Source organism: Pongo abelii, chromosome 8 (genome assembly GCF_028885655.2).
Source record: "Pongo abelii isolate AG06213 chromosome 8, NHGRI_mPonAbe1-v2.0_pri, whole genome shotgun sequence".
NCBI lineage: Eukaryota > Metazoa > Chordata > Mammalia > Primates > Hominidae > Pongo > Pongo abelii.
The window spans coordinates 18,084,570-18,102,648 of NC_071993.2; the positions used below are offsets into that span (position 1 = coordinate 18,084,570).

Genomic DNA, 18,079 nt, shown 5'->3' on the forward strand with positions numbered 1-18,079 from the left:
TTTTCTTGTAGTATTTCATAGTCTGAAATCTTAGATTTAAGTCTTTAATCCATTTTGATTTGATTTTTGTATATGACGAGAGATGGGTTCTAGTTTCATTCTTCTGCATGTGGATATTCAGTTTTCCCAGCACCATTTATTGAATAGACTGTCTTTTCCCCAGTGTATGTTCTTGGGACCTGTGTCTAAAATGAGTTCACTTTAGGTGTGTATATTTGTTGCTGGGTTCTTTATTGTGTTCCATTGGTCTATGTGTCTGTTTTTATGCCAATACTTCCTGTTTTGGTGACTATAGCTCTGTAATATAGTTTGAAGTCAGGTAACATGATTCCTCTAGTTTTGTTCTTTTGCTCAGGATAGTTTTGACTATTCTGGGTCTTTTGTGATCCCATATAAATTTTAGGGTAGTTTTTTCTATTTCTTTGAAGAATGTCATTGATACTGTGATAGAGATTGCAATGAATCAGTAGATTACTTTGGAAAGTATGGACATTTTGACAATATTTATTCTTCCAATCCATGAATATGGAATACTTTCCACTTTCTTGGTGTCTTCTTCAATTTCTTCCATCAGTGTTTTGTAGTTTTCATTGTAGAAATCTTTCATTTCTTTGGTTAATTCCTAGGCATTTAATTTTATTTGTGGCTATTGTAAATGGGATTACATTTTTATTTCTTTTTCAGATTGTTCACTGTTGGCATATAGAAATGCTGCTGATTTTTGTATGTTGATGTTGTATCCTGCAACTTTACTGGATTTTCTTATCAGTTCTAATAGTTTGTGTGTGTGTGTGTGTGTGTGTGTGTGTGTGTAGATGAAACATAAATTGTGTCATCTGTAAATGAGGATAATTTGACTTCTTCCATTCCAATTTGGATGCCCTTTATTTCTATCTCTTGTCTGATTTCTCTAGCTAGGATGTCCAGTACTATGTTTAATAACAGTGGTGACAATGGACATCCTTGTCATGTTCCAGATCTGAGAGAAAGGGCTTTCAGTTTGTTCTCATTCAATATGATACTAGCTCTGAGTCTAATGTATATAGCTTTTATTATGTTGAGATATGTTCCTTCTATACCCCATTTTTTAGGGTTTTTATCATGAAAGGATGTTGAATTTCATCAAATACTTTTTCAGTATCAATTGAAATGATCATATGATTTTTGTTCTTTATTTTGTTGATGTGATGTATTACATTGACTGATTTGCATATGTTGAACCAACCTTGCATCCTAGCTAGGGGATAAATTCCACTTAGTCATTATGAATGATCTTTTTTAATGGATTGTTGAATTCAATTTGCTAGTATTTTGTTGAGGATTTTTGCATCAATATTCATCAGAGATATTGGCCTGCCCCTCTCCTCCCCTCCCCTCCCCTCCCCTTCCCTTCCCTTCCTGATGTGTCTTTGGTTTGGGTATTAGGGCAATATTGGCCTCATGGAATGAGTTCGGAAGTACTCCCTCCTCCTCTATTTTTTGGAATAGTTTGAATAGAATTGGTATTAGTTCTTCTTAAATGTTTGGTGGAATTCAGCAGTGAAGCCACTGTGTCCTGGGCTTTTCTTTACAGGGAGGATTTTTATTATAGATTATATAGATTTTTCTATATAGATTATATAGATTGTATAGATTTTTCAAATTTATTGGCATATGGTTACTCATAGTAGCCATTAATGATCTTTTGAATTTCTGCAGTATCAGTTGTAATGTCTCTTTTTTCATCTCTGATTTTATTTATTTGGATCTTTTCTCTTTTTTTCTAAGTCTGCTTAAAGGCTTGTCAATGTTCTTTAACTTTTCACAAAACCAACTTTTTGTTTCATTGATCTTTTGTATTGTTTTCTTCATTTCAAATTCATTTACTTCTGCTCTAATCTTTATTATTTCTTTGCTTCTACTCATTTTAGGTTTGGTTTGCTCTTGCTGCTCTAGTTCTTTAAGATGCATTGTTAGATTGTGAATTTGAAATCTCCTCTTTTTCGATGTAGGCACTTATAGCTATAAACTTTCCTCTTAGTACCACTTTTGTTGTTTCTCATAGGTTTTGGTGTGTTGTGTTTCCCTTATCGTTTGTTTCAAGACATTTTTCTATTTCCTTGTTAATTTATCCGTTGATCCATTGGTCATTCAGGAGCATATTGTTTAATTTCCATGTATTTGCATACTTTTCAAAAATTCCTCCTGTTATTGATTTCTAGTTTTATTCCATTGTGGTCAGAGAAGATGCTTGATATTATTTCAATTTTTAAAAATATGTTGAGACCAGTTTTGTGACCTAACGTATGGCCTGTCCTTGAGAATGACCAAGTGCTGAAGAAAAGAATGTGTGTTCTGCAGCTGTTGGATGAAATGTTCTGTAAATATATATTAGATCCATTTGGTCGTATAGTGCAGATTAAGTTTAATCTTAGTTTGTTGATTTTCTGTCTGGAAGATCTGTCTTATGCTGACAGTGGGGTGTTGAAGTCTCCAGCTGTTATTGTACTGTGGCTTATGTTTCTCTGTAGATCTAACAATATTTGCTTTATATATCTGGGTGCTCCAGTGTTGGGTGCATATATATTTAAAATTATTAAGTCCTCTTGCTGGATTGACACTTTTATCATTATATAGTGACCTTTGTCCCTTCTTACAGTCTTTGTCTTGAATTCTATTTTGTCTGATATAAGGATAGTGACTCCTGCTTTTATTTTTGGTTTCCATTGGCATGGAGTATCTTTTTCTACCCCTTTATTTTTAGTCTATATGTGTATTTATAGGTGAAGCGTGTTTCTTATAGGCAATAGATCAATGGTCTTTTTTTTTTTTAATCTATTCTGCTAGTCTATGTCTTTTGATTGGAGAGTTTAGTTCATTTACATTCAATGTTATTATTGATAAGTGAGGACTCGCTCCTGCCATTTTGTTATTTGTTTTCTGGTTGTTTTATGGTCATTTTCTTTCCTTTCCGTCTTCCCTTAGTAAAGGTGATTTTCTCTGGTGATATGATTTAGTTTCTTGCTTTTATTTTTTGTGTATCCATTGTATGTTTTCTGTTTTGAGGTTATCATGAGATTTGCAAATACTATCTTATAATCCATTATTTTAAACTGACAGAAACTTAGCACTGTCTGTATAAACAAAAGCCAAGCAAAAAGAAAATTAATAAAAACTCTGTGCCTTAATTTTGTCCCCCAACTTTTAAACTTTTTGTTGTTTCTATTTATATCACATTGTGCTGTCTATGTCTTGAATAGTTGTTGTAGTTATTGTATTTCATTGGTTTATTATTTAGTCTTCCTGCTTGGGATGGGAGTAGTTTATACAACAGTTACAGTGTTATAGAATTCTGTGTTTTTCTGTGTAATTACTAGTGAGTTTTGTAGCTTCAGGTGATTATTATTATTTATTAACATCTATTTATTTCTGATTGAAGTAGTCCCTTTAGCATTTCTTATAGGGCTGGTCTAGAGTTAATAAAATCCCTCAGCTTTTGCTTGTCTAGGAAAATCTTTATTTCTCCTTCATGTTGGAAGGATATTTTCACAGGATATACTCTTCTAGGATAACAGTTTTCTTCCTTTGGCACTTTAAATATGTTATGCCACTCTCTCGTGGCCTGTAAGTTTTCCACTGAAAAGTCTGCTGTCAGACATGTTGGAGTTCCATTGTATATTTATTCCTTTCCTCCTGCTGCTTTTAGGATCCTTTCTTTATCTTTGATCTTTGGTAGTTTGCTTATTAAATGCCTTGAGGTAGTCATCTTTGGGTCAAATCTGCTTGGTGTTCTATAACCTTCTTGTACTTGGATATTGATGTCTTTCTTCAGGGTTGGGAAGTTCTCCGTTATTATCCTTTTGAATAAACTTTCTACCCCATCTCTCTCCCCGTCTCCTCTTTGAGGCCAATAACTCAGATTTGCTAGATTCAGTAGTTGGGCTTTATTTTTTTTTTAATTCTTTTGTCTCCTCTGTGTATTTTCAAATAGCCCGTCTGCAAGCTTACTAATTTTTTATTCCACTTGATCAGTTCTGCTATTAAGACTCTGATGAATTCTTCAGTATGCCAAATGCATTTTTTAGCTCCAGAATTTTTTAAATTATTTTTAAATTATTTAATATTTTAAAATTTTTTATTTTTAATTATTGGGTTCTTTTTAATAATTTCAATCTTTGTTAAATTTATCTGAGTTCTGAATTCCTTCTCTGTGTTATCTTAAATTTCACTGAGTTTCCTCAAAACAGCCATTTTGAATTCTCTATCTGAAAAGTCACATATCTTTGTTTCTCCAGAATTGTTCCCTAGTGCCTTATTTAATTCATTTGGTGAGGTCATTTTTTCCTGGAATATCTTGATACTTGTAGATATTCGTTTGTGTCTGGGCATTGAAGAGTTAGGTATTTATTGTAGTCATCACTGTCTGGGCTTGTTTGTACCCACTGTTCTTGGGAAGGCTTTCCAGATAGTCCAAAGGACTTAGGTGTATGATCTATGCTGTATCTGCTTTAGGATACAGATCTGCTTTTGCAGATCTGCTGTGATCTGCTGTATCTGCACCCTAAATCCTGTAACACTGTAGTTCTTGCAGACTCATACAGACATCTGGTCCTGGACAAGATCCTGGAGAATTCTTTGGATTACCAGGCAGAGACTCTTGTTCTCTTCCCTTTCTCCTAAACAAATGGAGTCTCTCACTCTCTGTCCTGAGCCACCTGAAACTGACAGTGTACTGACACAAGCACCACTGTGGCCACTACCACTATGACCACACTGGGTTAGACCTGAAGCCAGCACAGCACTGGGTCTCACCCGAGCCCCACTGTAACCACTCCCCGGCTATGTTTGCTCAAGGCCTTGGGACTCTACAATCAGCAGGTGGTGAAGCCAGCCAGGCTTGTGTTCTACTCTTCAGGGTGACAAGTTACCCCAGTTCCCAGGCAGGTCCAGAGGTGCCATACAGGAGCCAGGAACTAGAGTCAAACACCTTAGAAGTCTACCTGGTGTCCTACTGTGTTGCAGCTGAACTGGCACTCAAATCACAAGACGTAGTCCTTCTCACTTTTCTCTCTCCTTTACAAAGGCAGAGGAGCCTTACCCTGTGGCCAACACCACCACAGGTCCATGGGGACAGCTGCCAGACTACCGCCAATGTTCCCTTAAGGCCCAAGGGCTCTTGAATCAACTTCTGGTGAATGCTGCCTGGCCTAGAACTCACGCTTCAGGTCAGTGGGCTCTCCTAGGCCCAGGACAGGTCCAGAAATCCCATCAAAGGGCCAAGTCCTGGAATCTGGGGCCCCCCACCCCAAGAGTCTGCTTGGTACTCTAACACACTGTGGCTGAGCTGATACCTGAAGCCAGCAAATCTCAGAGCCTCACCCAAGGCCCTTGACATAGTACTTGGGTATCACTGCTGGTTGTTTAGGGCCCAAGAGCTCTTCAGTTAGCAGGTGACAAGTCCTGCCCGGACTAGGTCCTTCCCTTCAAGGCAGTGGGTTCCTTTCTGGCCCAAGGCATGTCTAGAAATATTGTCTGAGAGCAAGGACCTGGAAACAGGACCTTGCAACTTTCACCACTGCCCGATACTGCTGTGGCTGAGGTGGTATCCAAGATGCAATACAGAGTCCTCCCCACTCTTTCCTCTCTGTTCTTTAAGTGGAAGTAAGGGGTATCTTTTGGGGTAATGAGCTGTGCAGCCTGGGGTTAGGGAGGGGTAATGCCAGCATTGTCCTGGCTGGTGTCTCAGTAGGTCATGTGCCCCACTCTCCAAGTCCAGTGTCTCTGGGTCCAGTACAGCACTAGGACTCATGTAAAAGTCACCGTCCTTGTGACCTAGACTGCCTTTCAAGTTTATTAGCACCCCAGAGCACTTTAGCCTGAGGTGCCAAGGCTTGTGGGGGAAGTCAGGTTCTAACTGCTAGGATCAGGGGTTCCCCTCTGGCTAGGGCTGGTTTAAATGCTTCCTCCATGGGCAGATGTCAACTGAGTTTGGTCCTGTTTTCCTTTCTGCTATAACAGGACAGCATTGAGTTCAATGCCTCACAATTGCCATGCCTCCCTACTGTCAGCACCCAGAGATGCTCTCTGCACCACACTGCTGCTGCTGGGGAGGTGGGAGAGGGGTGACATCAGAGATTCAAAACTGTTTTTTCTACTTCTTCAGTGCCTGTTTCAGTAATATGAAGTTAAAAACACGTATAATGAGGGCTCACCTGAATTTTAGTTTGTGTGAAGGTGCTTTTCTTGTGTAGATAGTTGTTAAATTGGTGTCCTTGTGGGGAGATGATTGGTGGAGGCTTCTATTCTGCCATCTTGCTCTGCCTCCTCCAGTTTTTTCTGTAGCCCTTTGAATATATCATTTCACTACCCTTCTGTCCCCCATTATTTAGATGGGAAGTCAGCCATTAATTGTAGTGATGTTCCCATGTAGGTGATGAGTCATTTTCTTTTGCTGCTGAGATTTTATCTTGTGTTGTAGTTGTTGTTTTTTGTTTTCATTTTTGTTTTTTTTTGAGACAGATTCTCACTCTGTTGCCCAGGTTGGAAGTGCAGTGGTGCCATCTCAGCTCACTGCAACCTCCACTCCTGGGTTCAAGCGATTCTTCCACCTCAGCTTCCTGAGTAGCTTGGATTACAGGCGACTGCCACCACGCCTGGCTAATTTTTGTATTTTTTTTTTTGTAGAGAAGCGGTTTCACCATGTTGGCCAGGCTGGTCTTGAACTCCTGACCTCAGATGATCCACCTGCCTTGGCCTCCCAAAGAGCTGGGATCACAGGTGTGAGCCACCACGCTGATCCTCAAGATTTTATCTTTGACTTTCAGCAGTTTGACTGTAATGTGTCTGGGTGTGAATCTTTTTGTATTTAGCTTACTTGATGTTTGATATGCTTCTTGAACATGTATGTTCAGGCTTTTACTTCAGATTTTGAAAGTTTTGGCCATTATTTCCTCCAATATTTTTTTCTAATCCTTTCTCTTTCTCCTTTCTCTGACTGCCAATTTATATACATTAGTATACTTGCTCTTGTTTCAGGTCTCTGTCACTTGTTCTTTTTCTTTTTTCTTTCTTTTCTTTAGAATGAATTATTTCTGTTAATCTATACTCATGTTCAGTGATTTTTTTTCTTCTGCCCTCTCAAATATGCTGTTGAGTTCCTCTAGTGAACTTTTTGTTTCACTTATTGTCTCGATATTCTTCAACTCCAGAATTTTCATTTGGACATTTATATAATTTAGATTTCCTTATTAAAAATTGCTATTAATTGACTTAGTATTGTCAAACTTTCCTTTAATTCTTTAAATATGATTTCCTTTAGTTCCTTAAACGTAATAGCTCCGTTAAAGTCTGTATTTGCTGAATCCAGCATCTGGAAATACTGAGATGTATTTATTGACTGCTTTTTTTTTTTCTACCACTGTTGATAACATTTAGGAAAATTCCATTTTAATCATAAGTAAGAAGATGTATAAATCCATATAAATTTACTATTATGTTTATTTCTTCTTTGTACAAATTATTTTTTAAAAGCCTAGAGCTGTACTGAGGGAAACTAATCTGTGATCTTTAAACTGACTGCCATACCATAGTTGCATTAGAAAACAAGATCTAGTTTGTTTCTGGAATCTTGTCTCCCTTTCAGGGCTTTTCTCTCTTTTGCATATACACTTAAAAGGAAAACAATTTGATTGACTTAACTAAAGTAATAATTAATCTACGATGGATGTATAATGCCCCCAGGGAATAATTTCCTAAGGATTAGGCCAGTTTCATCTTTAATTTACATTTTTATAGAAAAAGAAAATCCTTGACTCAATGGAAGGCATTTTCATTGGTGGAAATGTCCATTCCATCATCTCTATGGCTTAAAAAATGATGAGAATTCTTTGTAAGGGAATATCTATGCTGTAGCTATGTGAAATTGTGAGTATTCTGAACTTATCTATTCTATGTGACACCAGATTTTATATGAAATTTCTAGAACTAGACCACCTCCTCAACACTCTCTGGACCAGAAGTACTTGTATCAAAAATGAGAAAATCCATCAATTTCAAAGGAAACAAAACAACATAATAACCCATAATCAGGACTATTCTAATTTCTCTTCATCCATGGAAAAAGAGTCTGAGGATGATCCAATTTCCTGGGATCAGGTATTGCCATTGTTTCTCTTTTTCAAGCATTTGTTACTGTCAAAGGAAGCTCAGCTGTGAAAGTTTTATTAGAGTTGCAGAAAACTTAAAGAATATTGTGTATTATCTTGAAAAGTAAAAATATTCTAGTTCCACCAATTAGTTACGGTTTTCTTTTTCTACAAGTGTAACTCTGTAGACATAAAGCCAGGGTCTTTAGGGGAATGAAATATATTGCTTTTTCCTCCCTTGGGTTCAGATTGAATGAATTAATAATTCAGAAAACATATTGAGCATTTTATGCACACCACTAATCATCCTGGGCATGAGAGATACAATGTTGAACAAAAATAGGCACATATTTTTGCTATTATGTATCTTAAAAGTTATTTTCTGTTACTTCTGCCATGTATAATAGGAATCTGTTGAAGTTGACTCTTTCAAACTCAAGTTTACTGTATTCAACGGCAGGTGACAAGAGTTGATCTCCATATTAATCCATGTTTGTGAGGTTTCCTTAATTAGGGCCAACTCTCAGGAAGAGAACAAATAGGGTCTCTTCATGGAGACCTTATTTGAATAAATAATGATTCATTTCTTATAATTTAGGGGTTACTTAAGGCATGCATCTTCTAAGAATGCTAATAATCATTTTCTGTGCAAAACAAACACAACAACCTTTTCTCCAATAATTCTTCTCTGTTCCAACGTGTGACTTTCTTTGTGATTCTTGATGGTATCCTAACGTGGGACACCAGATTTGAAGACTCTGCCTATATTATTAGGTCAGTGGTTTTCCAAGGGTTGTGCCTGGGCTAGCAGCAGCAGTACCACCTGGGAACTTGTTGGAAATGTACACCCTCAGGCCCCAACCCAGAATCTACTGAATCATAAACCCCAAGAGTAGAGCCCAGAATTCTGTCTTTTAACAAGCCCTGCAAGTAATTCTCAAAACTAAAGATTAGAAACCACTGCTTTTGAATATGTTTGTAAAGCTTCTGTAGAAATCTGATAACATCAACACAAGTACAAACATATTTCAAAATTACATAGGAAGGAATAAAGATGTTTTAAAGATTGTTGGCTGCATAATCTAAATTTTCATTTTCTTTATAAAAAATATGTCATGTTCAAAATTTTATAGAATATAATGAGTCCCCAGTGAGGACATTTATATTAGTGATTTCAGAAGAAATTTACTTAATGACCTAAATGGCACAAGAGCAGCAAGCGAAGATCAAGGGCGCAGAAGTTTGTAATAGAATAACTTACTCTCTGAGAAGGTATTCTAAAACTAGAAACTATTCGGCTTCTTGACAACAAACTGGAGAAAGACACATGGTATTCTCTTCTTGTTTCTCTCTCCATTCCTTTATTTACCAGTCAGGCTTTTTCTGATAGGAATTGTATTATGAAACTATCATCAAAAGTTTGTTGCCAGTGTCCCTTTATTTTTGTCAATATTATTGATGATGAAATAATTACATTGTGCCAATAACAAGTGGTGCAAAAAAGAATCTTGTCTTTGGCATACATTATTTTGATAAAGGGAGAAAAAAACACAAGTTTAGCTTTCTGTGGATGCTTTTTGTAGCAGAAACTTTCTGGAGTTCTTGCCCAATCCCTTACTAAGAAATGCCTTCCTCACCCACAGGAGTGAGGTTGGCACCCATGTTTGAACAGCTTTATTCCATCTCCTACTACTTCGGCAAAACTGATTGAACTAAATGGACACCTGACTCAAGAGATACCATGTGTGGCTTTGCTGAATCAATCAGATCTCTCTCAGGACTTATAGGTGCAGCATTCTTGGGTTCTTGAAGTGAAAAGTCACTTTAGAGTTGGGGCTTATATGGCCGTGAGTTTACGAGAGAGGGCCAAACTGTGAAAGGAAATAGATATATGCAGAGGGAAACAGAAAAAAGAAAATACTTGGCTCAGGGATGGGGAGGGGGCGGGGGTGGGAAGAAGTTTGTGGGTAGAGATCTTGCATCTTTGATTTCCCAGCTTGAAGTTCTCATTCCTTATGAAGCGTGGGCATTCTTTCAATCCCTGGGTTCTTTGAGACCATCTGTGCCTTGCTAATACAATCTCCTCTTGGTTTTCTGATTTCAGTGGGTTCTATTCTATGCACCCAAACATTTCCTGATCAAGATAAAACTTTGTATCCATGAAATCATCTCTAAAGATTTTTATTTGGGGAAAAAGACAAACAGCAACTATGTCATCATTATTTACAGATTAGCAAAATGCCTTCATTAAAAAAAATCTATACCGTGTGGCAAACCAAATCAGCTTTGCAAACCACTGATTTTTAAAACAATACCTTACCGATCGCAACTAAAGATCACAAAGACATTGCATTGGGGTCTTATTTCAATAGAAAACATCCATTTGTGAGAGTGAAACTACCCATCATTCTCATTCACCTGTTAAAACTTTTAAATTGTAATTTTTGAAGTGCACAATGTCAACCTTTATTCTGAGATGGACAAATGTCTTGTGGCCATTTTTAGAGACCGTGGCATTTGTTCTTTCCTTATTCTTCTCTCTCATAAATATGCCTGTACAGTATGAAAACAAATTGTAAATATTTAGGTAAAAATCAGTAAAGTCAGCAACAAATAATGATTTTTTCAACTGTGTGTGTGTGTGTGTCTGTGGAGAAGGGATATGCCGATTGAGAGAGGTAGCTATATCATTTGGTATTTACACAGCAGCTAGTTGACATAGCTTTACTTTCAAAAATTTTACCTTTACTTTTAGGACTTTTCAAAGTACACGTTGCCTACACAGGCTGACTAAATCAAACAGTATTAAAGACAGTGACCTCATTACCATAGGACTTCTGTTTATTGTATGAAGTCTTTATTAACACAAAGCTATCCTCAATGAAAAAGAACAAAAACATGAAGACATTCTAAGGCTGCTGGTTAAAACACCACTCAACACATTGTAAAACACAATGTGTCTTTCTAGGAAAGAAAAAGTGTGCAAAACTCTACTAAATAAGGCTCAGAATGAAAATGAGGTATTGCAGACTTTGGTCAGAGGTTTAAAATATCCTTAGGAATTACATATAGCTGAAAGTTTGCAGGGAAACACATGTCGTACTGGCTTCATGTGTGTGTTCTAGCCATTCCATCTAGAATTCACTCCTCAAGAATGACAACTGGTGGAGAATCTAGTTTAAATATGCGGAGATTAGTAACAATGTTATGTTTTCCTCACACAGACTTGCTTCTCTGCTAGGCAGCTGGTGGAGATATTTCTACAGAAGGGCCTCTCACTCATTTCTAAGGAGGACTTTAAGCAAATGAGTCCCGGGATCATCCAGCAACTCCTCAGCTGCTCCTGCCACTTGCCCAGGGACCAAAAAGCAAAGCTGCCACCTACCACTCTGGAGAGTAAGTTCTAGATCTTCCTTCAGGAAGCTGATGTGCACAATGTATGCAATAATAATAGTAAACGCAGGATACTTACTATATACCAGGCTCTGTTCTAAACATTTTACATTTATCAACTCATTTAATCCTCCTAACAATGCTACAAGGTAGATATTATTTTTCCCATTTTAAAGATGAGGAAACTGAGGCACAGAGAGATTTAAGTGACTTTCCCAAGGACACCCAGCTGGGAAGTGATGGAGTTGCCATTCAAACCCAGGCAAGCTGGCCCTGGAGTCCTTGTTTCCAACCACAATACATACTACTCTTCAATGAATATGTTATTTTTGTATATGATTTATATGAATTAATTATGTCTTCTATAGTTGACTCAATCATGGATCAACATAAAAGGCCATAGCTGAGAGGTGGCATGGTAAAAGAGAAAGCAATAGCATTGGAATGTGGAATGCAGAGCTGAGTCATGCTTTTTTTTCCTCACTTTGTGATCTTAAGCAATTTCTCCCCAAGACTGTTTCTTTTCCAGCCCAGTGGAAAGCAGTGATATCCTATAGGGCTGCCTTTCTCACATCATGGCATGTATAAAAAATGAAAACACATTACAATAAACCAAAGCTCACTGGGCTGTTGTGGGATGAAGGTGACCCATGCAGGGAGATACCAGCCTCCCAGACATAGCTGTCAGCCCCAGGAAGGGAAGGGATCAATATTTGCAGTTACCTGTATCCCACTGAGTCATTGCAATAGATGAGATCTCTCCGAGGGCTTCACTGCATACCTGTGAGGTTCAAATGGGATAATGTGGACAAAAATATCTTCAGTAAATTTAAAGCTCTGTATACTTAAAAGACAAAAAAAAATGGTTGAGAACAATCCATGTTATCTAGTAAAAAATGTGACAATTAACTTACCATTGATCTGAGAGCCTTAGATATATTATTTTCTCAGAGTTGTGTTTCTTTGTCTTTGAGAGAGCCTGCAATACCAATCATAGCTGAGTTGTTCAGCTACCCACCTCTAACTCACAGTGGATTCTGTAACATCAAGTGGCCTAATTGAAAATGTTATGTGAACAAAAACATGCCAGGCCTGAATATCTAAGATTCCACATTCACTAAGAGAAAAAGAGTTCATTAATAGTGAGCAGCTAAATAACCCAGCACTTGGTGGTCATTCAATGAGGCTCAGAAAACGGATGAAGACAGCACTGTGGCACCTAGAGCATCCCCGGGCGCGTTTACATTCCTACCATCTGGCTTGGGGCTGGAATGTACAGGCCGCTTGGAAAAGGGTTTTGAAGTTAAGACCTATGAAAAAAGTTGTATCTCCTCTCACATGAACTTCTAGACACTTCTGGGGAATAGTCTTCCTGGGAAACAGCCCAACACGTCACACTCACTAAAGAATCCAGAAAGGGGCCGGGCGCGGTGGCTCACACCTGTAATCCCAGCACTTCGGGAGGCCGAGGCGGGCGGATCACGAGGTCAGGAGATCGAGACCATCCTGGCTAACGTGGTGAAACCCCATCTCTACTAAAAATACAAAAAAATTAGCCAGGCGTGGTGGCAGGCGCCTGTAGTCCCAGCTACTCAGGAGGCTGGGGCAGGAGAATGGCATGAACCCGGGAAGGGGAGCTTGCAGTGAGCCGAGATCACACCACTGTACTGCAGCCTGGGCGGCAGAGTGAAACTCCGACTCAAAAAAAAAAAAAAAAAAAAAGAATCTAGAAAGGCCAGGTGCAGTGTCTCACTCCTGTAATCCTAGTACTTTGGGAGGGCAAGGCAGGAGGATTGCTTGAGCCCAGGAGTTTGAGAGTAGCCTGGGCAACATAGGGAGACCCTGTCTCTACAAAAAGAAAACTTAGCCAGGCATGGTGGCACATACCTGTGGTCTCAGATACTTGGGAGGCTGAGGCGAGAGGATTGTTGGAGCCCAGCAGTTCGAGGCTGTAGTGAGCTATGACAGTGCCATTGCACTCCAATTGGGTGACAGAGAGAGACCCTGTCTTAAAAACAAGAACCTAGGCCAGGCACGGTGGCTCATACCTGTAATCCCAGCATTTTGGGAGGCCGAGGTGGGTGGATCATGAGGTCAGGAGTTCGAGACCAGCCTGGCCAACATGGTGAATGAAACCCTGTCTCTGCTAAAAATACAAAAATTAGCTGGGTATGGTGGCGGGCACCTATAATCCCAGCTACTTGGGAGGCTGAGGCAGGAGAATCGTTTGAACCCGGGAGGTGGAGGTTGCAGTGAGCCGAGATCGCGCCATTGCACTCCAGCCTGGGCGACAGGGCGAGACTCCATCTCAAAAAAAAAAAAAAAAAAAAAATCACTGTCCTCAATCGAAAATGTTGCATTATGTGAATAGGGAAAAGCTTTAATTTCAAAAGTTCTTTCGAAATTATAGAAATGTATGATATTATACTGAAAGGAGGAAGACTTGGGGAGACATTATTAAGAAAATACTGTTCAGTATGCTGAAACTCAACCTCTAAGCACCACCTTCGACTGAGTTTCCAGGAAAGAGTATTAGGGCCATGTACAAATTAAGTTTCAGACCTATTCAAAGTAGCTGCTCAGAAGTGGCTAAGAATTTAGTGGCTAGGTCAAGCTCTATTGTAATAATGGGAAACTTTAGAGCCTGTCTGCAATTTGCCTGACGCCAATCAAGACTTCATGGCACCTATGCAGGGACCTGGGGTAAATTAGCAGAGTCCTGTGACCACAGGTCAGATATTTTATGGTTTTGAGGCTATCCTTCCTACATGAAAGCAAGTGAAATATGACTCACAGAGAATCTAAAAAGATTTGCTAACCTCTGAAGTTATGAAACATTCATTGTCCTGCATGGGTAGGAGCCCACAGGGGTGGGGTGTAGCAAAATAACTGAAGAAGTTTCAACTTTGCTTTTTGCCTGGGAAATGTCGTACCCTGATTTGTCATTGTGCTTTCTTGGCCTTTTGTGGTCTTTTGCAGTTACCACTTCTAAAATGGGACAGCTTTAAATTTTATTAGACATCCAGATGCCCATGTTACTATTCAAATATCTTTAATTTATGTAATAATTGAAAAGAATGGCATTCCCATATAGAATCTGTGTGGGAAAGAATGGGATATGAAACTTGGTTGAAGATTTTCAGGGAAGTTTCTATAACATGAGTATTTTTATTACATTAGAATGATGAAAGATACGATGACGTAGGTGTCTGAACAATACACATGACATACAGTTTGCCATCTTAACCATTTGTATTTGCACAATTCAGTATATTCACATTGTTGTGCAATAGATAATAGAACTTTTTCGTCTTGCAAAACTAAAACTCTATACCCATAGAAGAACAACTCTTCATTTCACCTTGCTTCTAAACCATTTTATAGGGATTCCATAGCAATGAAAATGTGGTAGTGGGGGTACGGGAATAGATGCTTAAAAGTTTTTTTCCTCTTCTGAGTTTACTGCCAACTCTATTTTAATATTAAACCCCTGGGTAGTTTAGAACTTATATTTCAGTAAAGGTCCTCTTAATATCACAAGCCTATTTTTCTGTTACCAGTTATATTATTAAAATGATCTAGGCTGGGCATGGTGGCTCATGCCTGTAATTTCGGCTCTTTGGGAGGCCAAGGCGGTGGATCATTTGAGGTCAGGAGTTCGAAACCAGCCTGGCCAACATGATGGAACCCTGTCTCTACTAAAAATACAAAAATTAGCCAGACATGGTGGCGGGCACCTGTAGTCCCAGCTTCTCAGGAGGCTGAAGCAGGAGAATCACTTGAGCCCGGGAGGTGGAGTTTGCAGCGAGCTGAGATTGTGCCCCAGCACTCCAGTCTGGGTGACAGAGTGAGACTGTCTCAAAAATAAAAATAAAATAAAATGATCTAATTTAAAGAATGAACCTTTTAGAAAAATGCAAGGGTGATGAGAATGAAATATTTTCTGTTTAACAAACTTTAAGAGGATAGATTTTTTTAAAAAAATTGCAATGAGCTTTAAGTATTTTGATACCAGGATTGTTTGATTTAAATTGTTGTATATCTATAGTCACTGAAGAAAGTGATAGTTTAATTTCATAATTAGCTTTCCTCATTGTTTACTAACTAGTTTGCCATGATGAAATGATGAAAATGATGCCATAGATAACTCCTTATCTCTATGTTGTCTGTACTTGACTCCGAAAGTCATTTCCTCCCTCTCTTTTAATCTTATCTCTTCCCCTTTCTCCTTTATTTCTTCTCCCTTCATATATACATATACATATATATATATTTGTTTTTCTTTTGAATAACCTTACAAATTGTACTTTATAAATATTTTTTAAAAAGGAAGCCTAGAAACATGAAATTCTAAGGATTATAAAAGTCATTGCAATCATCCAAAATGTAGATCGTTCAGATTTTTATTATCAACTGTTACACATTCATTGATCAGTTTTCACCAATAACATCACTCATTTTAGTCACTGAAAATAATATCACTCTGGACATTACAAATAACTCAGACAGCTTTTGGAAGGAAGTTCTTCCAAAACGTGTACTCATTTTGTACACAAACATAGGTCTACAATGCTGCCAAACCTTATGCTTCCTATGTAAGGGCTAGTTTTTTTTTTGCCTTTGAGAAGTTTAAGATATGATTAAAGGGAAATTGTTACTAGTGTTTGTCAGTAGATGTTGTAGTTTCAAGAAATTGTTTCTTTGAGAATTATTTCTTTGGGAATTATTTCTTTGAGGGTTGGAGGTAAGCTCAGTCCTTGATTGCCGCGATAATTTTTAGTAAGGGGTAGTCAGAGTAACTTCAAAACAACAGGGTTATTTGAAGAAAGTCTTGTCTTAGTCCTTGCTATAACAGAATACCACAAACGGATGGCTTATATAAACAACAGACATTTATTTCTCACAGTTCTGGAGGTTGGGAAGCTCAAGATCAAGGCGTCAGCAGATTCGGCATCTGGTGAGGGTCTGCTTCCTGGTTCATGGACTGGTGAAGGGAAGAACTCCAGTCCCTTTAGCCCCTATAAAGACCCTAATCCCATTCAACAGGGGTGAAGAGTATATGGCCTAATCACATCCCAAAGGCGTTACTTCCTAATACCACTCACCACCTTGGTGGTTAGGTTTCAACATGTGAATTTTGGGGAGACACAAACATTTAGACCATAGCAAATCTGTTCATTCTTTTTGTTAAAAATTTAAAAACTTTTTACCGCATATAACACTTATAAGACTGGGTGTTGTGGCTTATGCCTGTAATCCCATCACTTTGAGAGGTGAAGCAGGAGGATTGCTTGAGCCCAGGAACTTGAGACTAGCCCAGGTAATACAGTGAGACCCTATCTCTACTAAAAAGAAAAGCTTAGCCAGGCATGATGGCACCTGCCAGTAGTCCCAGCTGCTCGAGGGGCTGATGTGGGAAGATCACTTGAGCCTGGGAGTTCAGGGTTATAGTGAGCTATAATTACACCACTGCACCCCAGCTTGAGCAGCAGAGTGAGAACCTGTCTCAAAAACAAAAACAACAAAACGCTTATTTAAAAATTCCAAGTTGGGGGCAGTGGGCTTACAACCGTAATCCCAGCAATTTGGGAGGCTGAGATGAGTGGATTGCTTGCGTCCAGGAGTTTGAGACCAGCCTGGGGAACATGACGAAACCCCATCTCTACAAACAAAAAATACCAGAAAATGAGTCAGGCATGATGGTGTGCACCTGTAGTCCCAGGTACTTCGGAGGCTGAGGTGGGAGGATCACTTGAGCCTAGGAGGTGAAGGCTACAAAGAGCTATGATAGCGCCACTACATTCCATGCTGGGTGACAGAGAGAGAGCCTGTCTCAAAATAAAAACAAAACACTTATTTAAAAAATCCATCTCCCTACTGGCTGTTACTGTAAGACCGATTCTTCTGGCATTTTTGCCAGCTGAGGCCAGAATGGAGGGCACTGGGCACTGACTGTGTTTACGATCTCCTTTGACTTAGAATACGGCTACAGCACGGTGGCTGTCACCCTTCTCACACTGGGCTCCATGCTGGGGACAGCGCTGGTCCTTTTCCACAGCTGTGAGGAGAACTACAGGCTTATCTTACAGCTGTTTGTGGGCTTGGCCGTCGGGACACTGTCTGGGGATGCTCTGCTCCACCTTATCCCTCAGGTAATCTGGTCTTTTCCATTTCAGATAAAGTTTGCTTCATTTCTCTTCAGTTTTAACCACTGGAGGTATTTATGCAAAATTTTACTGAGACTTCAAAGAGAGTATCATGGCTGGTGTTTTCCTTAAAAAGAAATATTATTTCCCCAAGGCCTCTCTGCACTTGTAGAAGAGAAGAGATGCCCCAACATTAGGCTCGCCACATAGTAGTAGTATTTTTGAAATAAAGGAAAGAAAAGGTGGCAGGGCACGGTGGCTCACGCCTGTAATCCCAGTACTACGGGAGGCTGAGGCGGGAAGATTGCTTGAGCCCAGGAGCTCAAGACCAGCCTGGCCGACGTGGTGAAACCCCATCTCTACTAAAAATACAAAAATTAGCTGCACATGGTACATGCGCCTGTAGTCCTAGCACTT

At 39.0% G+C, this 18,079-nt stretch overlaps 1 protein-coding gene across 3 annotated transcripts in view; it reads left to right on the top strand.

Moving 5' to 3' along the window:
- Window positions 1–18,079, top strand: part of SLC39A12 (solute carrier family 39 member 12) — an 84,499-nt gene that overhangs the window by 17,726 nt on the left and 48,694 nt on the right. For all 3 annotated transcript variants that reach the window (XM_002820569.3, XM_009245158.2, XM_002820570.3), the window contains exons 5-7: window positions 7,961–8,133; window positions 11,348–11,519; window positions 17,496–17,668. In XM_002820569.3, coding sequence (XP_002820615.2) covers window positions 7,961–8,133; window positions 11,348–11,519; window positions 17,496–17,668 — 518 coding nt within the window. The remainder of the gene's footprint in view (window positions 1–7,960; window positions 8,134–11,347; window positions 11,520–17,495; window positions 17,669–18,079) is intronic.